Source organism: Pelodiscus sinensis, chromosome 4 (assembly GCF_052426305.1).
Source record: "Pelodiscus sinensis isolate ZL-2025 chromosome 4, ASM5242630v1, whole genome shotgun sequence".
Taxonomy (NCBI): domain Eukaryota; kingdom Metazoa; phylum Chordata; order Testudines; family Trionychidae; genus Pelodiscus; species Pelodiscus sinensis.
In genome coordinates, this window is record NC_143055.1 from 5742253 (window position 1) to 5766317 (window position 24065).

General features: G+C 61.4%; 1 protein-coding gene across 3 annotated transcripts in view; it reads left to right on the plus strand.

The window, feature by feature from the left end:
• The first annotated feature begins 673 nt into the window (after positions 1-673).
• Positions 674-24065, plus strand: part of ADAM33 (ADAM metallopeptidase domain 33) — a 63037-nt gene continuing 39645 nt past the window's right edge. For 2 of the 3 annotated variants that reach the window (XM_075931025.2, XM_075931026.2), the window contains exons 1-3: positions 1135-1292; positions 6900-6982; positions 20628-20704. In XM_075931025.2, the coding sequence (XP_075787140.2) occupies positions 1175-1292; positions 6900-6982; positions 20628-20704 (278 nt within the window). In that variant the 5' untranslated portion in view covers positions 1135-1174. Of the gene's footprint in view, positions 771-1134; positions 1293-6899; positions 6983-20627; positions 20705-24065 lie in introns of those variants that run through there. The other variant, XM_075931027.2, reaches the window with a different exon arrangement.

The following is a 24065-nucleotide window of genomic DNA, read 5'->3' on the forward strand; positions in this document are numbered from 1 at the left end:
GTGTGTTTGTTTGTGCAGGGCTGGAACACTTCAGTTATGGGGATTGGGAGTTGGCCAAAACTCTCCGCCCTACGTCAAGAGGCCAGAGGGTTCTCAGAGAGCAAAATGTCATGGGGATTGAGCGGGATCTTTTCTAGAATTGGCCTTTGCTGCCCTTGGACTCTTCTCATGGCACTTTAGTCTGAGGGCCAGTTTCTGTACAGATCTAGCGAAATCTAGGCAGCCCTCTGCTGGGCCCACTCTTGTTTTGGATGTTTTGATTGTTTACAGAAAAAAGTTGTAAGTGAAAAATAGCGTTCTGCAAAGTTCTCTGAGCTCTCTGGCTTTGCATCTCCTCTGCACAGCAGCAGATACGCACCCATCTGTTTTTGCTCTAACACCCCACTGGGGTGTTAGGTTCAGGAGAGATTGGGGGGTGGGTGGCAGGAAGCTAAAGAAAAATACATTCCCCATGTTCTGAGAAGAGTCCTGCCATCAGCTGAACTCCAGGGGTGGAATCTGTGACCTTTTGCAAGAGGTCAAGTCATTGGAGGCAGTCACCAAGACTCACGTGTGTTTTAGCAGGCCTGTTTGGAAGGGAAAGCAAGAGGCACCCAGTTTGAATACTTGCTGCAGGCCATTCCTGCTTTTGCTCCACCCCAGAGCAGCGCGGGGGCTAGTCACAGGCAGGAAAAGGAGAAGGAGGATAATGGGGGATTGTGCGTGTGGAGAGAAAATCGATGGCCTACATCTAAACACGTGTGCCAGTGCTAGAGGGGTGTCCATAGCAGGTAGAGTGAGATTAAAAGGACCTAGTTCCTCCCCTCCCCTGACTCCAGAAATGCCCCAGCTGCGCTGGAGTTTGGTGGGTTTCTTTAACATTTTCTCCCCTTTCTGAGGTTGAAATCTGGAGCAAGGAAAGTTACAGCTGAGCCCTTGTGGCCGGACGGGCTGGGGGCAGGGGAATGGGTTTCTGAGCCAGCCTGGCTCCCACAGAGGCGCTGCCAGGGAGGGGGCCGGCAGCTGCAGTCCCGGGGGCGCCGGTTTCTCGTTCCCAGCCCAGGGCCGCGCCCCGCTGCCTACAAGCCCCAGGATGCCGCGGGACTGGGCCCCACTTGGCCGGGGCCGGGGGAGGCGGGGCAGGGCGCTATAAGAAGCGGGGCTGGCAGCCGGGCGGAGGCAGCGCGCCGCGGGGATGGAGACGGGCAAGCCCCGCTGCTGCCGACGGGCGCGCCCGGGAGCCCTGGGGCAGCGTTTCCTCGCCCTCCTGCTGCTCCTGCTCCCTGGCCCGGCGGCCGCCTCGGAGGCTCCCGGTAAGAGGGAGGGGGACGCGCCCAGAGGGACCCCGGGGCTGGAGGGGATGCTCCTGGGGTGCGCGGGGAGGGGCCGCCCCGGGTCTGGGCGCGCACGGGCGGCGGGAGGGCGCTCGGAGTTGGAACGGAGCCGCCAGCTGGGCAGGAGCGCGGGGAGGGGGGGGGCTGTGGCCGGCGAGGGGCGCCCCGGCCCAGGCGGACTCCGCTCCATGCCTCTATATGGTCGTGCCGGGGAGCAGGAGGCGGCTTGCTGCTGCCGCCAACTTCCCTCTGCCCGGGGCGGGCGCCTGGCGAGTTCGCACCCTGGAGGCGTCGGCTCCAGGGCGCATCAGCCAGCGGCCCCGGGCGCCTATACTGGTCCCCTCCCCTCCAGCTCGGGTGGAGGGTCTCTCCGCCGTCAGCAGAGGTGCTGGAACTGGGGGGTCAGCCACAAACCGGCTTTCCCCTTTGGCTCGGGGCCTCTCAGCACCCCCTCTAAAACTGCCCCAGCGCCCTTGGCCTTCACCCACCCACAGCTACGCCGGCCCCAGGCCCCCGCCGCAGGGGCTCAGTTTCCTGTTGGGCGCCTTCTTTTACCGTGAAAATCCGTTTTCTGGAAGGAAACCACGTTTTCCGGGCAAGGTGCTGCAGCCCCGTGCAGCTGTCTGCTGTTGACAAAAAGGCGGTGCAAGGCGATGTTTGGTGCGCTCCCCTTCTGGGGGGTGGGGGTCGGCTCCCGAAAACTGGAAGGAGGCTTTCTGCTTGAAGCAACACCCGTGTTGTATCCTTGGGATTTTTTTCCCGAGCGCCCTCAGCATGGTCTGCACCAGCTCTGTGTGAAAAGGACCCTCAGAACTGGGGGCATGAGGGGGGGGATCCTAGTTTGGCAGAGGAAACTGGCCAAGTTTGGGGGCAGGCGGGAGCTGTGGAAGGGGAGCAGAAAGCTTACTGGATTGTAGAGTGCAAGGCAGGGACTGTCTTTGAGCGTTTGTACAGCGCCTGGCACTGTGATTGGAGATTCTGGGTAACCGGTAATAGCTGCATCAAATGCAGGAAAGCTGCTGTTTTGGAGAGCGCGTTTGCAGAAGAGGGTGGGGCATGCATGCAATTCGCTGAAAAACAGGGGGATGGATGAAACACCCCGTTGCAGTTCAATTGGTTTAGTTTTTAATGAGGTCCCTGCTTGGAGCCCCTCCCATTCAAGGCCAGGGCAGTTTTCAGCACAGCCAGGATCTTAGCATAATACAGAACTGACAGACTTCAGGCCTCCCTAGGAATCACTATAAACACTAGGGCTGTGTCTAGACTGGCAAGCTTTTCCGCAAAAGCAGCTGCTTTTGCAGCAAAACTTGCCAGTTGTCTACACTGGCTCTTGAATTTCTGCAAGAACACTGACGATCTCAAAAGAACACGGACGATTGTGCAAAAGGGCCAGTGTAGACAGCTCAGATTTGTTTTGCGCAAAAAAGCCCCGATGGCGAAAATGGCGATCGGGGCTTTTTTGCACAAAAGCGCCTCTAGATTGGCCACGGATGCTTTTCTGCAAAAACTGCTTTTGCGGAAAAGCATCCATGCCAATCTAGATGCTCTTTTCCGCAAATGCTTTTCACAGAAAACTTTTCCGTGAAAAGCATTTGCGGAAAATCATGCCAGTCTAGATGTAACCTATGTGATGTGCCCATCCTATCTCCAGGCTCTCTGGAGAAGGGGGCGTGAGAATGCTCACGTGGATGGAAGGAGAAAGCCTTGATCCGAATCAATTGGAAATCAGTCCAGTCAGGATCTGGGACTCGGTGCCTCTTTGTAGGTTCCCGTAAGTTTCTGCCGGCTTTAGAAGGGGGGAGCCAAACTTTCTCCTTTACACGGTGGTTTGGCCTTTTTGGCAGAATGATTGATTATTTCTGCCTCCTTCAAGAACCTGAGGTCACCAATTGCCCCCAGCTGTTTCCGGAATTCTCCCCCCCCCCCCATCCCCCCTCCCGACAGAAACAGTGAGTTCTGTTTTTCCCTTTCCCTTCCGGGCCTGCTGTAATCCAAAGGCAGGAAACCACTAAGGGGAAATGATTCTTTGGTGTTGGGATGCTGAATTGGGCCCTGGTCTGTAGTTCTAATCTGAGCTCCAGCGTCTGCTCCTTTTGTGATTGGGCAGCAGATCACGTCAGTGCTCCATGCCTCAGTTTCCCTGCCTGGAAAACAGAGATATTTATGGGCCTCCTGGGGCGTGAGGCTTCATTGTGTTGGGAATAACCGGGAAGTCCTATAAGCTCATATATGAAGCTGCATACTGTGCAGCCCGCAGTGTGTGTAACTGCTAAGACTTTCAGCGGTGACACGGTTACCTTTTTAACCGACTTTTCACACCCCTCATTTTTAGCAGTTACACAGTTAAAACAGCTTTTTACATCCCTGCCAGCAATCAAGATTGGATGTTTCTGTAAAAGATTTGCTGTAGTTCAAACAGGAATTAACTTGGGGAAGTTCTGTGGCCTCTGTGATAGAATCATAGGACTGGAAGGGACCTCGAGAGGTCATCGAGTCCAGCCCCCCGCCCTCAAGGCAGGACCAAGCTCCGTCTACACCATCCCTGACAGATGTCTATCTAACCTGTTCTTAAATATCTCCAGAGAGGGAGATTCCACCACCTCCCTTGGCAATTTATTCCAATATTTGACCACCCTGACAGTTAGGGATTTTTTCCTAATGTCCAATCTAAACCTCCCCTGCTGCACTTTAAGCCCATTACTCCTTGTCCTGTCCTCAGAAACCAAGAGGAACAAATTTTCTCCTTCCTCCTTGTGACACCCTTTTAGATATTTGAAAACCGCTATCATGTCCCCCCTTAATCTTCTTTTTTCCAAACTAAACAAGCCCAGTTCATGAAGCCTGGCTTCATAGGTCATGTTCTCTAGACCTTTAATCATTCTTGTCGCTCTTCTCTGTACCCTTTCCAATTTCTCCACGTCTTTCTTGAAGATGTGGGAAGGCAGATGAGATGACCTACCCTGCTATGAATCTGAGAGACACTGACATCTCTGGTAATCTTGTCATTGTAGCCTTGGTTTTAATGCATATTTGGTTTCGGACCCAATCTTCAGCTGGTTTTTAGGCCGGGCCTGCACTAGACCTGGTAGGTCGGCTTAAGGTGCACAACTTCAGCTACGGAAAATACGTAGTTGGAATCGGCTTGCCTTAAGCAGACTGGGGCCGCGTCCCACGGCGGGAGGCCGACAGGAGCAAACATTTCCCTTACTCCTCGCGACTGCAAGGAGCGCATGCGCTGGCCGGAGCGGCCCTCAGCGTTCGATTTCCGGGTCTATATTAGACCCGCTAAATCAAACGCCGGAATGTCAATCTCCAGCCGGTGAAGACATGCCCTTAGCTGCCAGAGACTCCACCCGTCACCTCTCCCCCAGCCCAGTCTGCTTGCAACTATTTGCGCTGAGGACACGAAACAAGCAGGAGGAACCCTGCTCTTCCGATCCTGCCCCCTCCCCTTTGGCACTCGAAGTCCGAACCGTCACTGAAAGCGCACGCGCGTGTGTGTGTGTGCGCACGCACGTGTTTAGCGTCCCCAGCACTCGATGTTTTGCACGATCTTGTGCTGTTTTGCAAGTTTCGTCTGTTTCTTCAGCACCAGCTGGTTTGTTTCTAAAACTGACTCCTCGGTCGCTGTTTGCTCTGGAGCCTGGTGCCGTGAATTGTTAGGAAAACCTCGGGATGCAGGTGTGTCCCTCACCAGGTAGGGGAGCTGTGGGCACAGCCTGGTCCTGGCTAGGTAGGGTGGCTCAGGGGGTGGGAAATGCGCTGAATGGAAATGGGTGACAGCTGTTACTTGTGGCAGCTGTGTGAAATTACACAGTGAGACTCACTCCATGGGCCACCTTCCTTGCTAGTGGGTAGAAGCCAAGAATTGAATTGGATCGTGGTGACTGACCTCCCTTCTGGCCCGAAGACCTGTAGCACAGGGTAGGGCTACAGCCAACACTAGCGAGGGAGTAGAGAGAGCTCTTGGAGTCATTGTGGATAGTTCTCTGAAAACATCCACGCAGTCAAAAAAGCAAACAGAATGTGAGGAATCATCAAAAAAAGGGGTAGAAAATAAGGCCGAGAATATCTTCTTGCTTCTGTATAAAGCCATGGTACGCCCACACCTTGAATACTGCATGCAGATCTGGTCGCCTCATCTCAAAAAAGATATATTGGCATTTGGAAAAAGTTCAGAGAAGGGCAACAAAAATGATGAGGGGTTGGAACGGGTCCCATATGAACAGAGATTAAAAAAAGTTGGATTTTTCAGCTCAGAAAAGAAGTGACTAAGGGGAGATATGATGGAGTCTATAAAATCATGACTGGTGTGGAAAAAGTGAACAAGGAAAAGTGATTTACTTGTTCCCACAATATAAGAACTAGGGATCACCAAATGAAATGAATAGGCAGCAGGTTTAAAACAAACAAAAGGAAGTTTTTCTCCACTCAGTGCACAGTTAACCTGTGGAACTCCTTGCAAGAGGATGTGATGCAGACTAGCACTTGAACAGGGTTCAAAAAAGAGCTCGATAGATTCATGGAGGTTAGGTCCGTCAATGGCTATGAGCCAGGATGGGTAGGAATGGTGTCCCTCGCCTCTGTTTGTCTGGAAACGGGTGACGGGAGAGATCACGTGAGGATTACCGGTTGTGTTTCCTCCCTCTGGGGCATCTGGCAGTGGCCACTGTTGGCAGACAGGACATTGGGCTGGAAGGACCCCGTATGGCCGTTCTTATGCTCTTAACATGTGCACTGTGGCCAGCGTGAGTTCCCGGCTGCTGCCGGGGCCGTGTTTGTGGGGTGACGTCACTAGGGTGGTGTGGTCTCCAAGCGAGCAGCCTGGCGTCTCTCCCCAGCAGCATGTTGATGTTCAAGAGGCAGAGACTTGCTGGCGGTCGGTACAGGCTGTGAGTTTGTGTCGGGAGCCGAGGTGTGCCAGACCACTCTGCTGCACTGATTGACATCCAGGGAGTGCTTTTCTTGCGGGGGAGGCGGAAGAGGCTGCCCGAGAGGCAGGATAGTCAGTGGTTAGAGGGGCGTTCTGAGAATTGGCGGATTGGGGATCGATTCTCCCTTTTCACCGTATATTCCCTGTGCCGCCTTGGGCGAGTCGCGTTATCTCTGTGTCTAGAGAGCAGCACCCGCTTGTCCCCGGGTTCCGCGTCCGAGGCTCAAAGGGACCCCTGGGGTCATTGAATCTGCCTTCCCGAACAACACTCCCTAGAGGACTTGCCAGAGCGATTCCTGGTGGAAGCTGAGCCGATTTTTCGGAAAAACAATCCGTCTTGGTTTGAAAACGGCCAGAGCCGGCGAAATCACCCGGCCCGGTTAACCATGGTGAGAGGCTCGGGCATTAGGGTCTGTGTAGTCACAGACATGCCTGAAATACACGAGAGAGTCCCCACCCCACCCGCTAGGGCTGTTCCCCCGGATTCCTCAGCCGCTTTCTGCCCAGGCCGTCGGGGGCGGAGGGGAGGGAGCCTGCCGTCAGCACCGGAATGAGGGGGGTTCCCGTCTCTCTTTGTGACGTCGTTGTTTTGTGGGGGGGGTCACCTGCCCGTGTGCGCTGCCCCCTGTTCACTGTCCCGTTCCCATTTGCAGGGCTGCCGCCGCACGGGGAGCTCGTCACCCCTCGCTGGCTGCTGGGAGGACGCAGCAGGCGCGCCGTCAGCGTGGCCCAAAAGGTGGGTGAGGCTCAGCGCGGGCCTGTTCCTTGGACCCCCCTTGGCTCGTGCACTGAGCGGTCCAGCGCGTGATCATCTCGGGCGTGCGCCGCGTGCTCGTGTCTTGCTCTCCCTCTCCTCCAGGGCCCACGCGAGGGGCTAAGAAATCAAGATCTGCCCGATCTGAGAAACGGTCAGCTCCTTTGGCCCTGGGAGCTGCTGAAATTTTCCCCTCACGGTCCCTTGTCGAGCTGGCCTCTTGCCCCTACGGGCCAGCAGCCGCATGCACCTCGGCTGCTGCCCAGAGCTGCAGCCAAGGCCAGATGTGATGTAGGGTGTGAATTTCCTGCTGGCAGTCGGTACCGGTGGCGAGTTTGGCTCGGGAACAGAACTCCACCAGAGGATTAGGCCGGTTTTCACAGCCGCTGGTCAGCTGGGATTTCGGGATAGTGCAGGCTGCTGCTGCCGCCCTGTGCAGAAAAGGCGCGCTCCAAGGTGAAGAGCCCCCGAGACGAGGGCAGGGGAGCTGGCTCCTGGCTGCCGGGGATGCCGTGGTGGCAGAGGGAAAAGCCCTGACTCTGTTCCGGCAGGCAGGTGAAAATCGGACGCCCCGCCGTGGTCTCTGGGGAAACACCCCGACAGTGTCCGTGGTCTCAATGAGATTGGGTCTGTGGCTAGCTGCCCGCTGCCTCGGCCTACCAGGAGGCTGAGGCTGGGCGTGATAAAACGTGTGTATTTTGATAGGCTGAATTTTTCTTTGGGTACATGTGACACCAGGGGGCTCCCTGGGAGCCGGTGCACGTGGGGAGCTGGCTTTTGAGCCGGTTCCCTGTGAATACCAGCCCTCCTCCCGCGCCGCTGCTGCCTCTGATACACAGGCAGCAGCACTGCAGGTGGGAGCTGCTACGTGCGGGTGTGTACCAGCTCCCATGGAGGTGCCTGCCCACCCCTTCTCCCTCCCCCACTGCTGCCTCTGTCCGGGGGAGGGCAAGGTGACTCCCTGGGAGCCGGTGTTCAGCTTAAAAGCTGGGCCCCTGGGCATAGTGGCTCCTGCCTGCCCCCCTGCACTGCTGTTAATTCAGGGGCAGGCAGCTCTGTGGGAGGCGGTACGCCCGGGCAGCCAGCTTAAAAGCCATCTTTCTGCGCATAGCGGCTCCTGCCTGCTCCCCCCGTGCTGCTGCCTCTAATACAGAGGCAGCAGCGCCAGGGCCGGGGGGCAGGTGGCTCTCCGGAGCGGGTGCTCACAGGGAGCCATCTTAAAAGCCCGCTCCCCATGTGCTCCTGCCTCCTTCCCTTCCCCTGCTGCTACCTCAGATACAGCGGCAGCGGAGGGGGGGAGGGTGGTGCGTGTAACAAGCTCAGACTCGTCGGTTAACCGTTTACCCTGTGACAGCCCTAGAGGGGGTCTCGGGTCTCCGACAGACGTGCACTTAGCTGGGAGGGGCTGGGGGAGCCGCCCTGTGTGGAAACGGCCTCCTTAATAGAGGGCCTTTCATCCCGAGGGATCCCAAAGCACCAGAGGCCCAGTGCAGCCGCCGGAGCGCCCCTCCGAGACGATGGGGGGCAGGTGACCCTGGAGAGGTGGAGACGGAGCCCAGCAACGCCTGGCCTGTGGGTGCAGCCTTCGCTCCCACCAATTCTTTCCTCTTTTGAAAAGCCCCTTCGGTGCGCGGGGCCTGGCCTGGCCCGGCTCCTGGGCCTGAGGTGCTGCTACGCTTCCCGAACAGCCGGCTTTCCTGCAGTGGCTTGGTGGGCTCCACGGCTGGCTCATCAGCTTCGTTGCTTCCCGGCCCTCCCACCCCGATGCCCAAGAACAGGGGTAAATGGTCTCCTGTCCTGGCCTGTGCCTCAGTTTCCCCGTCTGCAAAATGGGGGCAATGCGGCCGATGCACCGCCGGATGGCTTGCAAAGCGCTCCGCGGCCTAGAGGGATGCAGAACGTTGAGCGTGCAATCCCATGGAGTGAGTGAATCCTGCAGGGGGGGCGGCGTCTTCCCGGGGCTGCATTTCGCCCGGGGGTGGGGTGGCTCCCGGGGGCTGCTCGTAGGACGGGATCGCTCCGTTCCCAGTGAGTTACAGCCGCTGGGGGAAGAGAGGCCTGGTCTACATCTAGGCCAGAGGGCAAGGGGGTGGGGCGGGGAATGCGGGATAGTCGGGAGTTTTATTTAGCCGGCTGCCTGCGACCCGCGCCCGGCGTTCCCTCGGGAGGTGATGGGGCAGGAGGGGGTCCAATCTGCGTGCACCACAGCCCTGGCTGTGCCCGGTGACGACCTCGCCGAGCAGCAGGATTACAGGAGGGAGGGGCGAGACCCCTCCTCATTTCCTGGCATCTGGTCTGCCTTGAGCGCGTCCAGGAGCGTAGACACGGCGGCGGCCGGCCTGGCGGGGAGGCTGCTGGGAAGCAGGAAGCGAGTGTGGGGGCAGGGAGGGCGGGTTGTGGGAACCGGGCTGGGGGTGGGGGAGGGCAGAGCCGCATCCTCGCTGATCTCGGGGCGGGGGGTGTTTGGCGCTAGAGCTAAGCGGGACGTTAGGTCTGCGCCCGGCACCGCGGGACCTGACTGGCTCTCGTGTCGAGGCAGCCCCCAACCTAGAGACGGGTCCCCGTCCTACTCTGAACCCAAATGGACCGTAACAGAACCCCCACCCTCCCCTGCCTGGCTGGAGCCTGGGCTTGGAGGGCCAGCGAGCTCTGTGCCGCAGCTCCAGGCGAGGCCACTGGGTGCCAGGCGGGGGCGTCCCCTGGCTGCCGGGTTTGTCTCCGCTCTGCACGTGCACCCGGCCTGGCATGTCAGGGTGCCCGCCTCTGGGCACAGGGAGATCCCCGGGAAGGGCCGCGGGCCGTGGAGCGGAGTCTGGGAATGAAAGCGCCAGGGGCCGGTCCCAGGAAAAGCCCACGCCCAGGGGGTTCCTGGCCCGGCTCTGTTCTGAGAGCCAAGGGCTGGTTGCTGAAGCTGGACACACATTAGCCTTGAAACGGGATGCTGTTCCCTAGCAGGGCGAGGGTGGGGTGACGCCCTGGATCGGCTTCCCGGGCCCCTGGGGGGCTCGCCGGGGTTTGGCATCATGAAGCCAAGAGCTGCTTGCGTCCAGCTTCTGCGGGTGACTCGCCAGCCTAGGGAGCGGGTCCGGCTGCACGGTCAGGGTGGTCCCCTTGGGACTGTCCATCTGTGACTCCCCAGGCTCATCCCCTGCAGAACGGGGAGAACCGGTCGCCACCGCTGCCCTCCACACGCTCACCGCGACCCAGGCAGCTCCGCATCTAATCAAACCTCCGTCTGCAGCCGGTCGCCTGAAGGGGCCAGGACGGAATCTTGGCCATTAGCCCAGCTGGACACAGGGTTCCGAAGGGGTGGGCGGTGGGACAGAGACCCCGCTTTGATGCTGGCTGGCCCCTGTGCTGTGGTCGTGCTGGGGCTGGGAGGGGAATTCTCCCCAGGGACCTTGGGGCAGGAAGGGATTTACCTTCCTCTGGCGTCAGCCAGGCCCAGCTCACCTGATCCGTGGCAGGGGCCTCTGCAAGGGCCCCTCTCGTTTTCTCCCACCCGTGTGCGGAATAAATGTTCTCTGCACTGCAGCACGCGTGCCTGTGCACCTCCAATGCAAACACTGGCTGTGGGCACTCTGCCAGTCAGCTGGGTGGCATTTGATCCTCCCCGGGCGGCGGCCCAAGTGCTCCACTTCCAGGGAACACGGGGCCGCGGGGGGTGGAGGGGTGGCGCCGCAGCCTCTCCCTGTGGCTCACGGCATCCGTCCCCTCCGACTGAAATGCTCTGGGGGCACCTAGCACCCCTGCGCTCAGCCTGGGGGTGTCTGGGGGAAGTTCCAGGGCCTGGCAGGCAGAGGAGGGACCAGCCGTACGATCCGCCCTGGGACCCGCTCGCCGAGGGGTGGGGTGGCCGGCAGATCTAGGCAGGGGTGGGTCAGGGAGATCGTGGCTAGCAGCCTTGGGGCAGGGCCGTTTGGCTCAATTACAGCAGCCCCCCCCATGCCTTAAGATCCGCACTAGGAGTGTGATGGGATCTGTCCTCCAGGCCCGGCGGGTTTGCGCTCCTCCCCACGGGCGGGCTTGTGCAGGGAGAACTAACCCGCCCGGGAGCAGGTGCGCGGTGGCCTGGCTCGCTGGGGGGCGGATGTCTCTGGTATCCTGCTTCCTTTCCCTCCCGCTCCGGACGGAGCCGGCTAATCGTCACGCTGCTCCTGCCAGCGGCCGCCCCTCGGCGGTGCGCCGGCCGGGGAGAGTGGCTTGCCGGAGGGGGGGCTGTGTGACTGGCCGGCTCTGTTCAGACCCCTCTGTGCCAGCAATCGCCCCTCCTCCCGATGGCTCTGTGACTCGGGGAGAGCCCGGCGGGCTGGGGGAGCACGGGGCAGCTGGCCTCGGCCGTGAGGGGCTGGGCGGATCTCTCCCAGCAGGGTTCCTGGGGCAGGGGGAGCGGCCGTGCAGCCTGAGGAACGCACCAGGAGGCAGCGTGTGGCTAAGGCCCTGGGCTGGGACTCTGGAGACCTTGGCTGGCTACTCGTGCTGTGGGCCTCAGGCCAGACCTTTCCTCGCTCCTTGCCTCAGTTTCCCTCCCCGCCTGTGGCTGGTCAGACCGTAAGCACATGCCGGGGGGAGGAGCTGAGCTCTGCTTGGCACAGGGCTGTGAGAGGCAAACCGGTTACCTGGCGCCCCGAGCAGTAGCCTTACCGGCCTGCTTCCCCAGGAACCGGTTAACTGTAGGGTTGGGCGGGGGAGGGAGGGGGGGCGCAGACGGTTCCCCACTGCGGCCCGGCCGGCCAGAGCAGCCCTGCTGGCATTGGAGGGCCAGGCCGGAGGCGCCCCCGCCCATAGCAGACTGTCCAGATGCCGGTTAACCCATTAAATCCCGTCCTTTCCCCGCTAGGCTCTTCCAAGGGCTGTGTCCATCCCTCGCTTGGCTTGCAGCTCGGCCGTCTCCCCCAGGGCCTGTGTGAAGGGTCCATTTGGCTTCCCCGCGGCCTGGAAGAGGGATGGGCGCCTCCCTGGGTCTCCAGGGCCCGGTTGGTGGGGGGCTAGGGGAGCTCCCCCACCCAGAAGTGCTGGGGCATGTGGCTTTAAGGGGCTGTTGGAGGGTGCTAGCCCCATGTCTGTCGAGCGAAGAGGGGCAGCCCCGTGCAGGGTGCTGGAGAGCTGGGGCTGGCTGGCTGCCGCACGCCCGGGTAAGGGCCCAGTTCTGCCCCACGGAGGCTCTTCTGCTAGTTTCATGGGAGCAGCCTCCTGCCCCTCATGGATCAAGGGACTGAGCCGGCAGAGAGCGGTTCCCTGGGCCGGCCAGAGGAGACTGACCTTTGTGAGTGACCTCTGGCCCCTTCGTACAGAAAGGGAAACTGAGGCCCAGGACCCCCGGCACGGAAAGGGAAACTGAGGCCCAGGACCCCCGGCACGGAAAGGGAAACTGAGGCCCAGGACCCCCGGCACGGAAAGGGAAACTGAGGCCCAGGACCCCCAGCACGGAAAGGGAAACTGAGGCCTAGAGTGGGAACGACCCTCACGGGGAGCAGGGCAGCGCCAGCGTGCGAGTTCCAGACTTTAACCACCTTCTGTGCCCAAGGCTTTGAGTCTGGGGGCGCAGGGGGATGGGGGTGGCCCCTTGGAGAATTCGGGTTGCCAGGCGCGCCCCGCCGCCCGGTGTCCTGGCTGGGGGAGGTGGAGGGGCCGGCCTGGCCTGCGGGGGAGTTCCCGAGGGCAGGGGGAAGGGCTGTGAGGGGGCGACGCGGGACCCCGACGGGGCAGAGAAGGGAGCTGAACAGTGAAATGCGCAGCCCATGTTTGGCCAAGGCAGCGCTGTTTGGATAAGCTCATGTTCTAAAAATGCAGCCGGTTCCCAGCACCGCCCCGGAGCGCCCCCCCGCCCCCGCCCGTGGAGCCGCCGCCTGCGGGGGGGAGGGGGGGGCCGTGCTTGGGGAATGACTAAGGGGCACCCAGGGACACGGCTCGTTTTTTACTGTCTGCGCCGGTCTCCTTTTTTGGCGCTGGGAAGATTTTTGCTGGTGGGGGAGGGGGAGGCCGGTGGGACATCCTGCCTGGCAGTTTCAACACCCCCCTCCCGCCCCACGCCGCCACCGTGGGGCAGTGAGCGTGTGGGCCGAGGCGGAGCCCCTCTGGCTTTAGTGTCTGTCTTCTGCCAGCTCCCGGTGGGGGCGGCGGGGCAGTGCCGGGACTAGGGGTGTCTGGTGCCGGGAGGGGGACCCCGTTTAGTGCTACCACGAGTCGCCTCTGGCTGGGCCCCCCGCTGTGCAGCGGGAACGGAGGCGGGGAGAGGCCGCGGCGCTTAGCACGGCAGCTCGGACCCGGTGGCTCCTGAGGTCTGTGGCGATTAGGAGCCTAAATCCCTCGGCGGTCTCCTTTACCTCAGTAATTCGGGCCCTTGGGGTCGCTCTTCAGGGGTACGAGTGTCGGCCGGGCGCCCCGCTGCAGGGGACGGAATCCTTAGTGGACCGACTTCGGGGGGGTGAGGCGCAGGCTTGAGAGCCGCATGGCGCGTCCGTGAGAGCCGGGCTCCTAAACCACTTAGGCCAGGGCTGCGGAGAGGGACACGCTGTTCCGAAGCCCTGAGCCCCCCCAAAGACTGTCACTTTGAAATGGGAGGGGGCAGGCCCCTAGCAAACAGGATGGCGCAGACCCCAGCATCCCAGTCCCGGAAGTGCCCGACCCTCCGGGCCGTTGTCTCTGGGCTGCGCCACGCAGCGCCGACGGGGGCCCACCGTGAGCCCGGCCCGGCCCAGCAGCTGGCATGGAGCCCTGTGGAGAGGAGCAAAAGTTGCAGAATAAGGAACAAACTGCAGCCCCGCTAGGGAGATGGAGCCGCCCGCTGCCTCGTGGGGGTGTGGCCTAGTGGTTAGCAGTGCTGGTCTGGCAGCCTGGGCCCTCCGCCGTGGCATTGCTGGCCTCCCAGCCGCCAGCCCTGGCAAAGAGACCCCGGCCTGGGCACACAGGGCTTTGTGGGTTCCCGCTTCAGAGCTGTGCCCGGGGGTTGCCTGGAGCACTGTGCTGGGACTGCAGTGTCCCGCCGGGCACGGTGGGGGCCTGCTCCACCCCGGGAGCAGGGTTGTCCGTGCCGGGCGATTAAAGAAGGGGCGGGTTCTCGCTGGGCGTGGGTGGGCCTCCGTGTTCCCTGTAAGCGGCCACCCAGGGGGGATTCAAATGCCGCCCAGCTGGTTAGCAGAGCACCCAGAGCCGGCAGCCTGTATTTCTGCTGGTGGTGCACATCTGCACGTACCTCGGTGCATGCAACAAAATTCATTCCACACCTGGCTGGACGACGTTAGAGGGAACAGCGGTGGGCCTGAGGATTTGGGGGAGGAGGCGGCAGCGCCCCTCTTCCGCCTTGCCCGGCCTCCGAGGCGATGGTGGCTGGAAGAGACGGGGAGGCGAAGCTGTGTGTCTGGCGTGGATTTCGCCCCAGCGGCTGATTCTTTCTTGGCCCTGCTGGTCATGGAGGGGTGGCTGCCTGCTGCTTGCGTGGAAAGCAGGATGAGTGGCAAGTGAAGCAGGGGTGGGAGATTCTTGAGGGCCACGTTGGTATTGAGGGGGGGGCCACGTTGGTTGCTGTAAGTTTTGCCTTCTGCAAGAGCCAGCCCTGCACAGCTGGTTTTCCGCCTGGCCGGGCAGCCAGCTCCGGGCAGTGGCCGCTCTACGGGGATGGAAGCAACGTAAACTCAGGTGGCTCTCTCAAGCCTCCATCACCGTGCTGCCACCTGAGTCTTCCTTGGGAAGGTCTTCCATCCCTGGGCAGTTCTCCCCAAGGGAGCAAGGCCTCTTGCTTCCCCCTTTTGTTTGCGTTGCACCTCTGCAAGAGGCCCTTCCAGAGGAGGAAGCATTTCTTCATGTAATGCACAGTCAACCTGTGGAACTCCTTGCCGGAGGATGCGGTGAAGACCAGAACTTTAACCTCATGCGCAGGGGCTCCAGGGCGCACTGCCACACGGGAGCAGACTCCGCTGAGGCCAGAGGTGGACAGGGCTGTGGAGACTGCCGGCCGGCCCACCCCTGGAGGTGGCCCAAAAGCCTTGATACCTTTGCAAACTCCAGAAGCTCCTTCCCCTGAAGCAGCGGGGCTTTCTCGCATGGCCAGGAGGCCCCTCCCGTCCTCTGAGTCCATGTGTCTCACCCAGGGCGAAGTCCCCCACCCCGCTATGGGCCCAGGAAGGGCCTTCTGGCTCCGAGGGGCTGGCAGCTGTCCCAGGATCTCCTGCTGCTCTGCTGGTCACCGCCCAGCTCAGGAAATTGGAGTGTCGTTTGGCTCGCGTGGGGAAACGCTGGACTGCTGCCTGTCGGGAGGGGCAGATTGCAAGAGAGACATAAGCAGAGTCAGTATCAGGAAGAGACATAAACAGAGACGCCCAGGGAGAGGGCTGAGTCTGGCCGGCCGCGGGTACACACAGCGCAGCTCTGGCTGGTGTCAGGGGACCCGGTTTGAGAGCGTTGCGTTTGGCGCTATGGCTCTGTGCACACCCTTCCCCCCCCCCCCGGCTGCATCATGGGTAGGTATCCCGTGGTACCTTGCTAGGACTGCCAGCCCTTCCAGATTGGCCGGGAGTCTCCCAGAATCAGCAGCTATCTCTCTGAAAGCAGCCCTGGAGAGTTGGATCAAATACTTGAACACTGAGACGTCTGATGAAGGAATGCCTAACATAGCGAATGCTAGTGGGAAGGGGGTAGGTTTAGAAGATAAAATAAAAGAACAAGCTAAAAATCACCTAGAAAAGTTAGATGCCTGCAAGTCACCAGGGCCTGATGAAATGCATCCTAGAATACTCAAGGAGCTGATAGAGGAGGTACCTGAGCCTCTAGCTATCATCTCTGGAAAATCATGGGAGACCGGAGAGCTTCCAGAAGACTGGAAAAGGGCAAATCTAGTGCCCATTTATAAAAAGGGAAATAAAAACAACCCAGGAAACTACAGACCAGTTAGTTTAACTTCTGTGCCAGGGAAGATAATGGAGCAAGTAATTAAGGAAATCATCTGTAAACACTTGGAAGATGGCAAGGTGATAGGGAACAGCCTATAGCTTTCTTTGATAGGATAACGAGTCTTGTGGATAAGGGAGAAGCGGTGGATGTGGTATACCTAGACTTTAGTAAGGTGTTTGATACAGTCTCGCATGATATTCTTATCAATAAACTAGGCAAATACACCTTAGATGGGGCTACTATAAGGTGGGTGGATAACTGTACTCAGAGTAGTTATTAATGGTTCAAAATCCTGCTGGAAAGGCATAACAAGTGGGGTTCCGCAGGGGTCTGTTTTGGGACTGGCTCTGTTCAATATCTTCATCAACGATTTAAATATCAGCATAGAGAGGATGCTTATTAAGTTTGCAGATGACACCAAGCTGGGAGGGGTTGCGACTGCTCTGGAGGATAGCGTCATAATTCAAAATGATCTGGACAAACTGGAGAAATGGTCTGAGCTAAACAGGATGAAGTTTAATAAAGACAAATGCAAAGTGCTCCACTTAGGAAGGAACAATCAGTTTCACACACACAGAATGGGAAGCGACTGTCTGGGAAGGAGTACGGCAGAAAGGGATCTAGGGGTCAGAGTGGACCACAAGCTGAATATGAGTCAGCAGTGTGATGCTGTTGCAAAAAAGCAAACATGATTCTGGGAGGCATGAACAGGAGTGTTGTGAGCAAGACACGAGAAGTCATTCTTCCGCTCTACTCTGCGCTGGTTAGGCCTCAGTTGGAGTATTGTGTCCAGTTCTGGGCACCACATTTCAAGAAAGATGTGGAGAAATTGGAGAAGGTTCAGAAAAGAGCAACAAGAATAGTTACAGGTCTAGAAAACATGACCTATGAAGGAAGGCTGAAGGAATTGGGTTTGTTTAGTTTGGAAAAGAGAAGATTGAGGGGAGATATGAGAGCCGTTTTCAGGTATCTACAAGGGTGTCATAAGGAGGAGGGAGAAAACTTGTTTTTCCTGGCCTCTGAGGATAGGACAAGAAGCAATGGGCTTAAACTGCAGCAAGGGAGGTTTAGGTTGGACATTAGGAAAAAGTTCCTACCTGTCAGGGTGGTTAAACACTGGAATGAATTGCCCAGGGAGGTTGTGGAATCCCCATCTGTGGAGATATTGAAGAGCAGGTTAGATAAATGTCTATCAGGGATGGTCTAGACAGTATTTGGTCCTGCCTTGAGGGCAGGGGACTGGACTCGATGACCTCTCGAGGTCCCTTCCAGTCCTAGTATTCTATGATTCTATGATCTCCCTTGCCCTGTTTCCGGGCATGCCGCATGCTGGGCAGAATGGGGGCAGCGTAGGATGCTTCGTGGAGGCCTGAGGAATTGTGGGAACGTGGGATCACACTCCCCCTGCTAGATCCCAGAGGTCACGGGGCCCCTGGCGGGGAGGGAGCTATAAAGTTGTTTAAAAATGTGTAATGGCTAAAAATCCAAGCGGTTTCCCGCACTGCGGGCTCTGCGGTGTAAAGCTAATGGATGAGCTGTATACTGCGCGCTCCTCAGGAGACATCGTGTGATCTGCGGTGGGGGGCTGGGCCCGTCACGGACAGGGGCTGCTCTGGCTGGCTGGTTGGAGCGGCCGCTGCCTGCAGGGAGCCCCGCGGGAACGGGCAGGGAGCTGCTGCAGCTACACCCCTATGGAGGGCGAGCACCCGCCTCCGCTTGGATGCAGAGTTCAAGTCCCAGTGCTGGGGAGGGGCGTGGCACAGGGATGCCCCGGGGCAGGAGGAGTGGGGAGTTCCGGGTCCGGGTCCGAGCGGCTTGCCCAGCTGTTCGGCAGGCCCGGGCGTGTAACGTGGGCAGGCAGGAGTTGCTGGCTCTAGCCGGCCGGGAGCCGAATCGGGCTACTTGAGAGCCCAGCCGCTGTCCCGGGTGCTGTGTTGACGTCCTGATCCCGGAGCGGGCCCTGCCCACAAGCCCGTGTCCCCATCTGGCTGGGCGTGAGGTGGCAGAGGCTGGTTTCAGGCAGCGGCCCCAGCATGCGAGTTTCGGGGGTCAAGGCTGCTCCTCGGCGGTTGGCACGGGGCGGAGCTGCGTCGTGCCCCGTGGAGATGGGCCACGCGGGTGTGAATCCGCAGCTCTGGAGCCACCGGGGTGCCTGCGTCTCTGGCCTGGCTGCACACACAGAAGCCGGCAGCGTCCTGGGGAAACCGAGTCAGCCCTGTGCTGGGCAGTGCCCGGAAGCGGAGATCCCTTTTGATTCCCGGGCTGGATGCACGAGGCAGCGACCCAGCCTGCAGAGACGGTGGTGCGGGGCCCTGCCTGGACAGCGGGCAGAGCAGCTGGGGGTAGCCGCCAGGGACCAGAAGAAGCGATCGCAGGGGCCCAGTTCTCTGTTGAGCGAGGCAGCTGTTTGCACTAGTGCCAGGGCGGTTTCACGCTCGCTTCGCACGGGGGCCGGGAGCTGTGCAAGGCAGGATTCCGAGGGGGGGCAGGAGGGAAGTGGCAGCGCAAGCCAGAGCCGAGGCTGGAGAGGAAGAGCTCCGAGTGGGGCTGCAAGGAGCCCCCCAGGGCGGGAGCTGGTCACCCGGGGGCCTTGTGCAGTCGGACAAATGGCCGCGGCCCCCGGGGCTCTTACCCTGCGGGCTGACCATCGCCAGCCAGTGTGGGCTGCACTGGGGTCTGGCCCCGCCCCTTTTACATAGGCCCCGCCCCGAGGGAGCCAAACCCCTCCCCCCCGGAGCATGGGGAGGGCAATCTCTCGGGAGCAGCAACTCTCTGCCCCAAGACAGCTACAGTAGGCGCTTTGGGGGTGGAGTCAGGGCGGGGCCAGGCTGGCGGCTTAGGAAGGCAACGCCCCCCCCGCCTAGTTTACCCACCGCCCTGGGCGAGGCCTGGAACATGGGCGGGCGGGGGCGGAGGCTGGCTGGGTTGTAGCTGTGATGTCCCACCTAGCCAGTGTAGGCTGGAGACGGGACTGTTTACCCAGGGGCTGGAATTCGGGTTTGGGGGAGGAAGGCTGGCCTAGTGGTTAGGGAGCTGGACGGTGACTATGCGGGACACTTTACCTAGGGGCTGGAATTTGGGTTTGGGGGAGGAAGGCTGGCCTAGTGGTTAGGGAGCTGGACAGTGACTATGCGGGACATTTTACCCAGGGGCTGGAATTTGGGTTTGGGGGAGGAAGGCTGGCCTAGTGGTTAGGGAGCTGGACGGTGACTATGCAGCAGTCTCTCTGTATAATCTTGGACGGACCCCTTGTGTTTCTGTCCCCATCAGCCCAGCCGGGGGAATAACCCTTGTTGCATTCAGTTCTGTTCTTGGGGCAGGGACGGTCCCTCCCTAGCACAGCGGGAAGGGGAGGGCCGGTGACTGGAGTTACTGCCAGGCAAATGCTAGGACCTATCCTGGTCCGTGGGGAAGAAATGCCCCTTTTCCCATCTCCTCCCCCCGGGAGTTCCCTGGGGGGCTTCCCGTTGGTTCCCACGCACTCCGAGCCGTCTGACCTTCTTTGTCCCTTCTCCGCTGGTGTGAAAATTCCTCAGTTCCCTGCTGAGGCTGTGGAAGTCGGAGCCTGAGCTGCTCCCCAGAGCTCCCTTTGAACCCAGGAGGGGCGACCGGCTGGCGTGGCTGCCTGACGCTCTCCCAGCGAAATCCACCAGGGCGGCTTCATTTCCGTAACCCCCGAGCCTGGCGGGAGCGGCTGGGCTGTGCTCACAGACACTGCCCTGGAGGGCGGGGAGGGACGATGAATCGGAGGCTGCGCGGTTCCGGCCTCCCGCTGCTGCAGAGCTGATCCTGCGCGACCAGCGTCTGGGGGCGAAAGGAAGGGGGTGGGCCAAGGGCACGTCCTGGAGAGCCGGAGAGACCCCGGTGCCGGACATCTCCCTTCGCCCAGACAGCTGCTCCCTCCAGGGCTGGGCGGAGGACGACGGCGGCGGCGTGCGGGACTACGGAGCCCCTCGCCTGCCAGCCCGTCCGTGCGACACGCCAGGCGTGAGCGTGTGGCCAGCGGGCCGTGCACTCACTGCCGCCCGGGTCCGACCAGCGCCGGCGGGAGATGCCCAGCGAGTGGCGGGTGTGAGGCCAGCGGCCTGGTGGAGATTAGGGGTGTTTGCAGGGGCCTGGGTACCCCGTAAGCCTCGTCCGGAACGGGAGGGCCTCTCAGCCTTTCCCCTGCTTGGGGGGCAGAGGAGGGCAGGGGGAGGCCTGTGAAGTCAGCTAGCTCATCACTGGGACCACAGGCTGGCACCCCAGGCATGGCCCCTTCACTCCGGGAGCCCCTGTGCCACTGGAGGGCGGTCGCAACCCCCTGAGCTGAGCCCCCCAGCCACGGAGCGTCCGCCCCTTCCTGGCCACGACTTACAGACCCCGGCGAACCGGCCGCTCTGCCCCCACGCTGCGAGGAGCCCGGGTGAGAGGGCAGGGCAGGTGACCCCGGCCCCCTCGAGGGGAACCCCGAAGGCTACGGGACGTCCTGCCGGCGCCCTGCCTGGGGGAGCTCACCGGGCGCTCGGTGGGCGGGGCCTGCGTTTCGACAGCGGTTGGAGCAGGGTTCTAGTCCCGGCTCCCCAGGGGCGTGGCTGCTGCTCATTGGCTGCTGCAGGCGGGCTGGCTACACCGCGGGAGGCCGGGCATGGCCAGGTCCCAGTTCCTCACCCTGCCCTGGGGGGGCTGGCGGGGCCCTTGGCCGGGTCTCTCCAGGCGGCGCTGGTGACCCCGTTCCTGCCTTGCTTCCTTTCCCCAGGTGCCAGCGCCCGCCACGGGGGACGTGGCCGTGACTGTCCAGGGCAGGGAGCTCATCCTGGCACTGGAAAGGAACCAGTAAGTACCCAGCGGGGGAGCCGGTGCGCCGTGGGGTCGGCCCGGGGTGGGCGTGGGCCCCCTGCTTGTGCAAGGGGTCGTCTGAGCTGCTCCCAACACAACGGGTTAAACTGCAGCAAGGGAGGTTTAGGTTGGACATTAGGAAAAACTTCCTACCTGTCAGGGTGGTCAAACACTGGAATAAATTGCCCAGGGAGGTTGTGGAATCCCCATCGCTGGAGATATTGAAGAGCAGGTTGGACACACACCTGTCAGGGATGGTCTAGACCAGGGTGGGCAAGAATTTTTGGTGGGGGGGGGGCACTGCAAGATTTTGGTAAGTGGTCAAGGTCCGCACTTTTTTATGGAGGGGTGCAGGGCCTGGGAGGGAGTTTGGGTGAAGGAGAGAGCTCGGGGGAGGGAATTGGGGGGCGGGGGAGGGTGTGGGGGCTGGGAGGGAGCTCGGAGTCGGGGTTGGGGGGCAGGGGAGGCTGTGGGGGCTGGGAGGGAGGCTAAGTGAAGGGGGGTTCCCAACGCATGAAACTTCCCCCTCTCTCGCTGGCCTAGAGACAGAGCGGACAGCCCCACTCTGAGCCTGGGGGCTGCTCCTGCCTGTGTGTCTGGGGGGCTGGGGGGCGGATCCCCAGGTCGGATCGTGCCCCCCCACCTAGAGGGCTGCGGGTGCCTGTGGCGTGTCTCGGGTTGCTGGCACTCGGCGCTGCCTGCCCTGCGGAGGGGGGACCTGGCCGGCCTGGGGTTGCTCTGCGGCTGGGCTGCATGCCGGCCGCTGTTGCCGCAGGGCTGTTCATCCATCCACCCTGGCTTGTTTTGATAGGGTGGCTCACGGGACGGGTGACCCTGGTTTGTTGTTGTAGGATCTGCTAGAAATCATCTGCTTTGATGGATTTCCTGCCCCCTGCCAGTTTGGAATTCAGCCGCGCTGGGAAGCCCTTAACCCCTTGCTCTCCGTGTATGCAGCGCCGTAGCGTCTGTGGGCCCTGCTCGGTTCAGCAATGTTCGCCGCCCAGCAGGGCAGGGTGGGGCCGGGAACTCTCTTGCATTGCCAGGGAAACTGAGGCGGGGAGGCTAAGTGACATGCCAAGGCACACAGGTTGCTCTGTGGCAGAGGAGGGACTTGAACCGAGGGTCCCAGACTCCCAGCCCTGGACAAAACCCACGGGCGCCCTTCCTGCCACGCAGGGCCGGCTTCCCCGCAAATGCCTGGCCCAGGGAGCTCCCAGCGACTCCAGCCCCCGGTGCCGGCCGAGCGAGAGGCACGGAGCTGAAAGCTGAGCTCTTTGGACTCCGCAGGGAGAGGCAGCCAGACTGTTTGGATTTCAGCTGCCAGGCTCCTGGGGCGCTCGCTGGCAGGGAGAGGCCGGGTGGTGCCGGGGCCCCGCTGGGATTTGTTTGTAGACAGGCTGGGCCGGGGAGGAGAGGAAGAAACCAGCCACAGCGGAGGCCAGAGAGAGGGTCTTTGGCTTCCTCCCGAAGGCAGCAGCAAAAGGGCCGAGCGCCGGTTGGATCGGGCAGCGCAGGCCGCCCGGCGTGAGAAAAGAGAAGCCCTTGGAGCGTGCAGGCAGGAAGGGGGTGAGAGAAGCCGTAGTGATTGCTGGGCTGAATTGGGCCGTCTGGTTCCATCTCCCACCCCTCCAGCACGGCCTGGGAGGGCCCTGCCAGCCCCCCGGGGCACTGGGGCGGATCCCTGCCCCCAGAGAATCTCCCCTCTCTGCCTCCTCCTGACCCGGCGCAGCCTCCGACCGCTCCTCCGTCTCGCCTCCCTCTGGCTGCCACCGTGGGCCCCACCCTGGGTCCACCGGTGTCAGCAGTGGCCAGTTGTCGCTTCCACGGCGGGCCCACTGTTCTCCCGCCGAACACGGCGTGTGGCTCTGCCGGGGGAGGGTGGGCGGAGGGAGGGATTCCTTCCTGACCCCGCATGCCGGCAGCCTGTGCCCTGAAGCCTGCGGGTGGCTGATGCTCGGGGGGGGTCGTGGCCAGGGAAGAGGACGAAGGACAAACTGTGGCAGCAGCTCTAGTGGCAAGAAGCTGGAATGGGAGGAGAGAGGGGGGCAGGAAGAGGGAGCTGAGGATGGGGCAAGGGCGGCTGTGAAAAATCATGGCCTAGTGGTTAGAGGCTGGGGCCTCGGAGTCAAGGGGGCTGGATTCTAATCCTGCCTCGAACCCAGCTGGGCCAGGTCCGAGAGCAGCCCAGGCCAGAGCAGGTATTTCAGGCTCGGCCAGACCCGGGGCCCGTGCTCTGCTCGCTAGGCCGCTCTGTCTTTGCTTCTGCTGCTGGCTGGACTCCAGCTTGCGTGGCCCGGCTGGCCTTTGCTGCCCGGACGCAGCATGTGATCTCAGCCGCGGCCCCTGCGCCGGCCTGGAAACGGGGCTGCATAGATCTGCCGGGGTCTCCGTCCCAAGCTCGTCCCCGCATGGGGGTTTGCACCAGCTGGTCTCCGCAGGGGGGTGACTCGGGGGCACCTGGCCGCGAGGAGCGAGCTGGGCGTTGCTGGCGCGTGTGCGAAATGAACGAAAGGCATCTCCCCAAGGCGGCACGGCCTGTGCACAGCTGGCCTGGGCCGTCGAGGGGCCTCTTGTAGCCCGGGTCACGGGGAAGAGGCCGCTAGACTTTGCTCCGACTCCCCCTCCCCCTCCCCCCGATTGCCGGGAAGCAAGTGGAAGTTGGCCCTGGAGAGCGAGATGCTCCCCCCTTGGGGCTGTGGTGAGGCCGGTGTTTCCCACGGTGCCCCCTGCCGGCCCCTCAGCCTGCCAACGGGACGATTTCACCTCCCCCAGCTGAAGTGATATCACTGGCCCTGCCCTGGCTCTTCTGCCCTGCAGCGGAAGGACCAACCCTGGGAGCTTCCTGCTGCTGGGGCCCGCCCTGAGCCAGCTGGGGCATTGTGCATCTCACCGGAGATTTCATCTCTCGCTTTTCCACGGCCCACGCCCACCCCACCCTCGGCTCCCGCCCCGTCGCTCAATCAGGACTCCCCCCCGGTCCCGCCCCGCGATAAAGCCCCGGGAATGTGCTGAGTCTGAAGCGTATGGTGCGGTGGATCAGACGTGCCCAGCGGCTCTGCGGGGTCGGCCAGGCTGTGGGAGGCTGGAAATCTCCCAGGAAAAGGCTCTTCCTCGGGGATTTCTGGCTCTGCTCGGGAACGCAGTCCCTCCGCGGCGTCTCGTTCCTCGCCCAGCGGGCACGGGGGGGCAATGACTTCGACCCGGTGTAGCACGTTCAGCAGAGAAGGGAGGGTTCGTGGTGTGTGGCCCGGCCTGGCTGTACGTATCGGTCTCCCCGTTGGCTCACTGGCCGGCTGCGCCCAAGGCCAGCTCCTTGGAACAGCGGCACGTGGGCCCCCAGTGGCGTTTTCAGATGTCC